Source organism: Hibiscus syriacus, unplaced genomic scaffold, assembly GCF_006381635.1.
Source record: "Hibiscus syriacus cultivar Baekdansim isolate YM2019G1 unplaced genomic scaffold, ASM638163v2 tig00002237_pilon, whole genome shotgun sequence".
NCBI classification, from domain to species: Eukaryota; Viridiplantae; Streptophyta; class Magnoliopsida; order Malvales; family Malvaceae; genus Hibiscus; species Hibiscus syriacus.
Window position 1 is genome coordinate 17,067,339 of NW_024061918.1, and position 9,789 is coordinate 17,077,127.

The window sequence follows — 9,789 nt, forward strand, 5'->3', positions numbered from 1 at the left end:
ACAATGCAAGTTTGAAACATATTTGTCTTTGTTTTCACTATTTAAATATCATGTTTGTTTATTTACTAATTTTTTAATTTAATTATTTAGCGGCCCGATAAGGTGGATGCTTTACGTCGGGTTTTGCTTGCACGACGGAGTTCACGCATCAGACGGCGTGCACGTGCTATTAAGTCTCCGTACACCCCAATAGTGCGAAGACACTACAAGAAGAAGCCCGACTCACTTGTCATCCCTCAAGAGTCCACTCCTATCGTTGAAGAGGCCCCTATCATTCCTCGAGAGTCCCCTCCCACCGTTCAAGAAGCCACTGTCATCATTGAAGAGGTCTCTCCCACCATTCAAGAGCCCGATTCACATGGCGTTATATGTAGGCTTCTTGAGAAACCCTCTGACGTGCCGAACATGATGGATGAGAGTTGGCTCTCGTATAAGTTACCGGCCAGTACCATTCCGGTATCTGAAGTGGAGAGGAGACAACTACCGGACACAATTATGGATAACACCCTTTGGGCTAAGACCGCAGTTGATTTTTATCTACATGAGCGGAGCCAGGGGTATTTCACTGACATATGCAAGCTCACCGATGATATCTATTTGTTGCTTGATCGGTCTTGGTGGGGCGTATTATTAGGGGTCGAAGACAATGGCTATTTCGATGGGGGGGTAAGTCTTATATTTTTCTTATATTTCAATTTGATTAATTTTTTTAAAATTTATGTAAGTCACTAATATATGTCTTTTTTTGTAAAATATCATATCGATGTGTGGGTGACACGTCTTCTAATAATTAGGAAACTTAAGAAAAATAAAAGAAATACACGATATACAATTATGCCGACGTCTTTTAACGCCGTTCACTTGAAGAATCAACGAGATGAATCATTTGCGTTGGGCAATGGACAAGCTAAATTTTATCCTGCATGGTGGGAGGTCGATAAGGTTAGTATTTATTTTAGATTGAGTTTAAAGGTATTCATAAATAAGTGCGCAAATGAATGAATTATTACTTATGATTGCAGGTGTTTATCCCTGTTTTGGAACGTAAACATTGGATTCTCGTCGAGCTTCAGCTCCCATCCCTTAAGACAATAGTATATGACAGCATGATAAATTACATATCATTGGCTGATTTAAGAGATATTATTAAGGGATGGAGCTCTCATTTGGCTAAATTCTTGGATGCGATAAATTATTGGACTCGTTCTGGAAACAAGAAGCCAAAGAAGCTCAATATTACAGTTATCAGAGACGAGACCGCGCCACAACAAACGGAAGGAGCCAGAGGGGATTGTGGTCCTCTCGTATGCTTCGCGTTGGAGCGTTTGACGACAGGAAGTATAAAGTATCTACCTCCCACCGATAGAGATAGAGCTGCAGTAGGCTTGTGGTTTCGGCATTATATGGCTAAATCGATATATACGAGACGCTGCCTACCTGCATCCGCGTTATAAAAATGTCCATAAACAATTGGTAAGTTTATAGGCTTTTGGTTTGAAAATGTTTGGTTAAGTACCTAGAATTCAATAATTTGCTGTTTGTAGGTTTTAGATGTGTAGAAAGTGTTGTTTGAGCAAATGTTTGGTTTCTGCAGGTTAATCTCAGAAGTGAGCTGCGTGAAAATGATGTATGGCTGCAAAAGTTGATTCAATAGTAGATGAGGAAATAGAATTATTGCTTATTTTTTTATTGTTTAATTCATTGTAAAAGATGATTTGTAAAAGTTGATTCAATAGTAGATGAGGAAATAAGAATTATTGCTTATTTTTTGATTGTTTAATTGATTTGTAAAAGATGATTTGTAAAAGTTGATTTGTTTAATTGATGTGAACATAATTCTTATTTGTGCTTGTTTAATTGATTGAAATGTAATGGTTGATTTTGTTGATTTCAATCTGCATTATGTTGAAGGCAAAAATGACTATCGCAATGCGAAATGAAAATCGCAACGAGTGCGATTCTCTCGTTGCCATTTTCATTTCGTATTGCGATTCTCTCGTTGCGATTTTCATTTCGCATTGCGATTCTCTCGTTGCGATTTTCATTTCGCATTGTGATTCTCTCGTTGCGATTTTCATTTCGCATTGCGATTCTCTCGTTGCGATTTTCATTTCGCATTGCGATTCTCTCGTTGCGATTTTCATTTCGCATTGCGATTCTCTCGTTGCGATTTTCATTTCGCATTGTGATAGTCATTTCTACGTTGCGATATTCATATTCGCGTTGCGATTTTCATTTCGCATTGCGATTCTCTCGTTGCAATTGTAATTTCCGCGTTGCGATAGTCAAATGAATGCCTAATAAGTGATAACAACTGAATAACAAGTAAGAGTTGGTTAAGTCAAAATGGTTGGCCTGAGTCATTAATTCAACTGAAAATGTTAAAAGTTCACACATAAAATCCACATAATACAACGTTTGCATTTAAAAATCACCTAAGTTAACAGTCCCAAAAGGTGAAGCCAGTTGTGATTGGGATTTTAAAGATGATTGCCTTTTGCTTGACACCATATGAGCTTTGGATTTTGATGAGGATCCATATTTTGGTAGAGGAAAATATGATTGTGATGGCACTGGTGATCCACATGTCAACCTTGTATGACCACTTTCCTTGCACCGACTACATGTCGATCTCTTCTTCTCTTCACCCTTAGACGGTATACGATCGTGACTTTTTGGTCGGCCAGGTAGCTTTCTGTCCATGGCTGGTGGCAAAACTGTTTGTAAGTCATCTGGTATGTCCCACTCAGAAGGATGTGGAATAGGGTAGACAATCTCGGCATAAGTCTATCGATAAACTTCTGTAGTGTAGCAATCCATAGCGTATGCGCTTGAATCATCTTGGTTTAGATGAAGAGCAACTTTTATAACATGGCCACACGGATAACCAGATGTTTGCCATTTCATACAACTACACGTCTTTGCATTTAGATCGACCAGCCCATTTAAGTTATTATCCAGTACTTGAAACAAAGTGTTTGAACATGGTTCAACTCTCCATGACGTTGACTTCACAACACGTTTCGTTATCTTTTTTTCAGTCCATGGTGTAACACGATGTTCCAATGTTCCTGTAAATTTAAATAAAGAATACTTAGTAAAATATATGATAAGTTATGATTTTAAAGAAATAATTACCTGCATGGTTTCTTTCCTTGTAGTACCACTGTTGAATAGAGGCTCAAAAAAACTCCATTAACATAGTAATAGGTAATTTCCGGGAATGACGACTTAGAGCGTTGATTGATTCTGCACTATTAGACGTCATGAAACCATATCTTGCTCCAAGTTGATGTACTCTTGACCATCTTTCAAACCCGATATCTTCTAGTGTTTGAGCACACTGAGGCAAAACACGTCTTAAACAGTTTATATGCTTATTAAAATCCACTTCCCGATAAGCTTTTACAGCCTTCTAGTATCTCCATTTGTGCTTTTTTATACCAGCAGACCTTGATTTTAGATTTCTATACAAATGAACACCACAAAGTCCATGAAAAGCATCTGGGAAACACCTTCTAACAGCGTTGTCAATTGAGTTTGCCCTATCGGATATGATTGTCAGATTGCTAATAGGACCTATGCAATCCCTAAGATGCCCCATAAACCATGTCCATGAATCAGAGGTTTCAGATTTGCCAACCCCGTAAGCTATTGGCAATATCCCATTGTTAGCATCCATGGCTACTGCTAATAAGTTTACTCCAAGGTATCGACCTTTCAAATGTGCTCCGTCAACTATAATAACTGGGCGTATGCAAGTAATAAACGAACGAATCTAAAAAATAATATACACAAGAAATATAATCATTTAAATGTGAAATGCATGTAACTAACAAAAATGAGTCAACAAAATTATATTGATTTACTAACCGTAGCACCAATGGCGATAAACAGCAACTCAAAGCGTCCATCTCTATCTGTTTTGATATGAGTTACCGACCCAGGATTTTTCAGCTTTAAATTGTGACAATAAGCCGGCAGTTGGGCAAACGATGCTTCTGGCGACCCCCTCAACAATTCCAAGGCATAACATTTGGCTCTTCAAGCTTGATAATATGATATACTAATCTTGAACCGAGCATTCATGTCAGTCATAATTTCATGTCCCCGATATACCCTGCCATTCAAAAACATTAACTCAGCCAGAAAACCACCCCACACCTTTTTGTTTGCCTGTCTATGGTTAGGAAAAACTTGGGTTCTTGAACATGTATGTTTATCAATAAAAGTCCTAACTTGAAACACTTCGCAATCTTTTATCCTCTTTGCAATCATACGCCACGTACAGTTTTTGTCAATCATACACCTTGTTTCGAAACGATCTTTGCTTGATTTGTTAACTTTTAGTTGATAGCCATCTTCCACACATTTCGTATACAAAGCTATCTTCAAGTCTTCCTTTGTATCAAAACAATCATCTTTCTTGATACGAATAACTTTTGTGTAACAATCAACTGCGTTATTTACCAACTCTTCTTCCGGTATCTGAAGTAATTCTGGCATATTCCAGTTATACTCCCGTAGCATTTTCTTCTTTTTCTTTTCTTCGGGGAATTCTTCTCCTTCTGTTTCTTCTTCAGGGTTATATGAATTACATAATGGATGTTCAACATGTCCATTCACATTCGTAACTTCCTGCTCATTATCATCAATAACATCTTCTTCGGCAACGCCTATTTCATCATCAAAATTCGGGTATTGACCAATATCAAAATCATTACACACCGGGTTTGATTCTTCTTCTGAAACATCATCAAAATTCGAGTATTGACCAAGATCAAAGTCCGGGTATTGACCAAGATCAAATTTCGAATACTGACTAGTACTCACAATTTTTTCTGTTGGCTCATCATCGTCTAACTGGTCAATACGAAAACCGAAATTTGGTGCTGAAAGTTGATTGGGATTTGGATTAGGGAAAGGTTGTAGGTTTTGAGATTGTGTTTGATATTGTGTTTGGTATTGGAAATGTGGTGAAACAAAAATTTCTTGGTCATGAAATTGTGGTGGAACCATTAAATTTTGAGGTTGATAACAACGTTGTACATTGTGAGCACCATAAACTGGGGCTGAAGAACTTAGTTGATTACTACCCGCTACTGACCCAACTTCACTACTTCTAGGTTCAACAACATACAATGTAACATCATCTTGCGAAACTCTAATGTAAGCAATGAATCGTTCAACATCTTCATTGTCGGATAACAAATAAACTTTACCTTTTCTCTGATAAGATAACCTAAATCCACTTAGGGGCTCTAAATTCAATTTCTTTGAAACACGTAACATTAGAGTTTCATAAGTTAACTTTTGTAAAGACAGTTTTAGTTGAAGATTCATAGGTAAAGGCATATATTGTAAAACACAATGAACATTCTCCCATGACCCTCCAAAACACAAATCTATCCAAACATGATCAACATTAGATGATTTCATGGTTGTAAATTAATTTACTAAACAGACGAGCTGCGAAACTAAAACATGTTGCCGGATGGGGAAGGATGTCGTTGTATATAGGAACGGATGTCGCCGGAGAGAGTGATAGATGGAGATGGAATGAGTTGCGATTTAGGGATTTAGTTTATGATTTGCTGCTGTTGCGTAGTTATATACCCAAAATTTAAGTGTTGCGATTTACAGATTCTCGTTGCGATTAACGTATTCTGGTTGCGATAATCAGAATCGCGTTGCGATTTTACGTATTCTCGTTAAGATTTACGGATACGCGTTGCGATTTTACGTATTCTCGTTGCGATTTACGGATACGCGTTGCGATTTTACGAATACTCGTTGCGATAGTCAGAATCGCGTTGCGATTTACGTATTCTCGTTGCGATTTACGGATACGCGTTGCGATTTTTACGAATACTCATTGCGATAGTAAGAATCGCGTTGCGATTTTCATATTCGCGTTGCGATTCTGGAAAATCACAATGTGAATTTGTACTATCGCATTGCGATTTTCCAGAATCGCGTTGCGATTCTGGAAACTGATTTGCGATTCTGGGGATCGCGTTGCGATTTTTATTTTGCATTGCGATTTTGTTGGTCATTTTGACAAATCAAAAAAAAATTAGTTAAAATCGTATATTATAAGGCATTTTTGGTCACTGAGACGATTTTCTCTTTTATGATTTGTACTTCATCCTTTATTTATTTTTTTAAGGGTAACGGTGGTTTCTTTAGCGGTTAGTAGTAACAGCGGGGACCTTTATACGAAACTTGGGCTTTTCACAAGGTGTCTTCTTCAGCAGCGGCACCTCCAAATTAGTCTCAAAACAAAGTCGGCATTCTTTTGTCTGTGAGTTGAAGATTCTTCCCTTATTCCCGTCTTCATTTTGTTTTCTTATTCTTACTGTTTTGCCCTTGGGTTTTCAAATTCTTGGGCAAACAGATAACTTTATTAATGCACTTAAAATGTTCGAAGAAATGTCTTATTCAATTTTTTTAGTCTTTGTGATATAATGGTTTGGTAGACAGACAGGCAGATGCAGTACGTAAAGCCTTTACAATTGTTCCAAAATCTTGTCAAAGCAAATGCATTGGAACGAGGACGGTTGCTTGGTTTAGATGTTGGTGATAAGTATGTTGGATTAGCTGTCTCGGACCTCGATAATAAAATAGCATCACCGCTAAGGTTTGTGATTTTCATATATTGTAGAGATTAGACGATTCTATGTATTTTTTTCAATATTTGTCTCGTTCTCATCAAATATCTCAATATTGCTGATGTGTTTTCTTTATTATGCGATGCCTGTTAACCATTACTTGATATTTAATATCCCTGAGTTATTGATGTTTAATGATATATCACATAGAAGATCTTGAACCACTGGAAAGCTAATTTATGTTCTCGTAATATATCTGTGCAGTGTTTTGATTCGGAAGAAGACAAATATTGATCTGATGGCTAGTGATTTTCAAAGCCTGGTGAGGGTGGTTCAATTTCCTTTCTTTGTTATTGGCATTTGAATTTGTATGAGATAAAATTTTTAGAGTATACCCACAATCAGGGATTTAAATAGCGGTCTACTATCAGAATAACGCCGTTATATAGCGGTAAAGGTGCCATCCGAAACTGTTATTGTACGACCGCACCACTTGCAATGACCGCAATAGCACCCCTATTGCTGTCACGATAAACGCAATGCAACCAAAATCACAACTTTAATTTAAATCCCTGCTCTACTTGTTAAGGATATTGGACAAGTAAATGTTAATGCCCTAGATTGTGTTGTTTGTGAGTTAGCAAGCAGGATGTTTGGGCCGGAAAGAGGTGGCGAAGAGAAGTGCCCTAGTTTTTATGCTTCTCTTTGGATCATGGCATTGGATGAGAGGGTGTCAATTTGTTTACTTTTATCTCCCTATTGTTTCATGGAGTTGGGGTTGCATATATGTAAATTTACTGGGATGATCCTGGTTCACCATTCTCATTTTGCTTCTATTGCTGGACTTATTTTATGAAGTTGTCTGCATCTTTTAGTTTTGACACCTATGTGACTTTTTTTTCTGCTACATTGATGTGTGGAGCCTTTTAATGAAATCTTCTTATCCCTTTTCTTAATCTTTTGATTTAGGTGTTCCTTTTATTCCCTATAAGGAGTTCAATATGTGCTTTCATTAGAATGATTTAAGCAGCGTAATAATATAGGACTTTTGAGTCGAAACTCATTTAATCAATTTGCAGAAACTTGCCATAACAAATTCACAATCGTATTTTAGTTATATTTAATTGTTCCATCAGACAATTGGAACAGAAGTTGGTTTACTACTTTCTTTATATTCGTGTCATGGTTGTACCCCATAAAACAACTAGTATGAGCAGAGGTATGATTAGATGATGTTTTGTGTTTTTGAACTTTGAGCTATCTTCTTTCATGACTCTTGGCCCTTTTTTTCTTTGCCTCTTCCTTTATGCAGATTTCTGAACTCTCTGTGGTAGGCTTCATAGTTGGCTATCCATTTGACAGACAACGACTCACTCCTAATGTGCGTATTTCTCTTATGTTCTATCAGCGTAATCTCTAATTTGCTCCCTAAATCTTGCTTTATTTTCATTTTAATTAGGCTTCACAAGTGAAGCTATTCATTGATGACATCTCAGAAACGGGAAAACTTGACGGATTAAAGTATACGTTCTGGGATGAGTGCTTTACATCAAAGGTAGGCCCTTGCAGTTTTGTAGCTGCGACAGAAAACTTCAAAAAGTTAATCCAGAAAATTCACAATCTTTAACACATTAATAGATTTGTAGACTTGAAATACAAGCACCGGTTTGATTCTCTTTCCTTTTCATTTACCTAAAATATGTTGCCGTAAATACTTGATACAATCGTATTCCTTTCGTATTTGATTAAATCAGATGAAACTATTAATTATAGGTTTAGCTAATGGCGACCTATCTGAGCAAACTGATTTCTATGCCTATTGACTTTCAGTGTCACTACTGCAGCTTTATATGACAAAAAGAAAAAATCTCATAGTTTGTATTCTCAACAGAATGTGGAATTGTTGCTAAAGCCTTTGAGCTTGCATCCAGTACTTTCAAAAACTATAGTTGATAAGTTTTCTGCTGTTCAGATTCTTCAGGTATCTTTCTTTTGATCCTATGTAAGTTTGTAAGTTCCTTGAGTAACATGTTTAAGCATTAAATTTGTTACTTTAAACTTTAAACATTAAAGCAGCACGAGTCGATTCAAATCACAAATAATGTACAGCAATATTTTCACACTTCATTGCAAGTTAACATTTCATAAATTGGTAGTCTATTGATTGACAAATTGAGGGAATTATATACAATTCCATATTACTAAATGTTGACTTGATGATGATTGTCCTAAAGCCTTCTTAGGCGTGTTAAGTTCAACGATCCTCATTTACTAAATTCTCTTTAACTTTCAAATAGAGAATGACAAATTATAGTTCTGTGAGATACTGAACCTATTAATCCGCATTGGTTTTAGACGGTTTCTAGACATGTTATAATTTCCTTTGTCCGATATCTGGCATTTGCAGGCATACCTGGATTACACTAACAAGAATGAAAGTCGAAAACAGGTAAGTGAGATATAACCTGGTTTGTATGTGTTTACCAGTTCTATAATCTGGTTTATACTAGGATTGTAGCTTTGCAAATGAAAATACTGAAGGTGTTTGGCATTGCCAACACTCCCATAAACAGCTTTCAGCCTAGCAAAAGTAATTGTTACACACACTGCTGTTAATTTTACTTGTGGTACATTAATGTAATGCATGATTGTTGGTTATAATTTAGACAGGCATAAAATTGGTGAGCCTTTTTGTGCAATTTGTTTGTTTATTTTCCAGAGGTGTATGATAGGGATAAAGAATTGGTGAAAGCAAATGCTAAGGGTGGATTTTTGTTTGGACTAAATCTTCTGGAAGAATTCTTGGTATTTTTTGCCATGTCTAATATAATACTTGGCTTTTAACTTCCTGTATGGTAGCAGCATTATCATTTGGGTACAATACAAGTCTGGTCACCTTTGTTTCAATTTTGCTTAGATTTGATCATTGATTTTGAAATAAATTATGTTTTAGTCGCTTATATTATCGATTTATTATATTTTGGTCATTGAACTGTTAACTCTCTTTACGTGACATATTAAAAAATAATTAATTTTTAATTTAACGTTTGAACTTTAGATAAAATATCAATTTAGCCTTTAACTTTAGAAAAAATATCATTTTAATCCTATAATTCAGTCAAAGCTCCTCAATGTCAGCCATCATTAGCCTCGCTAGAAATTGGATCACAAAATTTTC

General features: G+C 36.3%; 1 protein-coding gene across 3 annotated transcripts; it reads left to right on the top strand.

Moving 5' to 3' along the window:
* Positions 1-6,195: 6,195 nt before the first annotated feature.
* Positions 6,196-9,269, top strand: LOC120139764 (putative pre-16S rRNA nuclease). 3 transcript variants are annotated; one of them, XM_039154915.1, is made up of 7 exons: positions 6,196-6,304; positions 6,480-6,640; positions 6,876-6,933; positions 7,924-7,992; positions 8,071-8,166; positions 8,503-8,592; positions 9,019-9,269. In XM_039154915.1, the coding sequence occupies exons 2-7, from the start codon at positions 6,492-6,494 to the stop codon at positions 9,073-9,075; spliced, it is 519 nt and encodes a 172-aa protein (XP_039010846.1). In that variant the 5' UTR covers positions 6,196-6,304; positions 6,480-6,491; the 3' UTR covers positions 9,076-9,269. The 3 variants fall into 3 exon arrangements, with proteins under 3 accessions (XP_039010846.1, XP_039010840.1, XP_039010835.1); XM_039154909.1 differs by having other exon boundaries at positions 6,485-6,640; XM_039154904.1 differs by having other exon boundaries at positions 6,488-6,640.
* Positions 9,270-9,789: the final 520 nt, after the last annotated feature.

What these genes read in the sequence shown, in the direction of transcription:
- LOC120139764 (XM_039154915.1), top strand. Translation starts at nt 6,492, where the DNA reads ATGCAGTACGTAAAGCCTTTACAATTGTTCCAAAATCTTGTCAAAGCA. An exon ending in AAAATAGCATCACCGCTAAG is followed by an intron (nt 6,641 to 6,875) that starts GTTTGTGATTTT and finishes ATATCTGTGCAG; the next exon opens with TGTTTTGATTCGGAAGAAGA. An exon ending in CTAGTGATTTTCAAAGCCTG is followed by an intron (nt 6,934 to 7,923) that starts GTGAGGGTGGTT and finishes TCCTTTATGCAG; the next exon opens with ATTTCTGAACTCTCTGTGGT.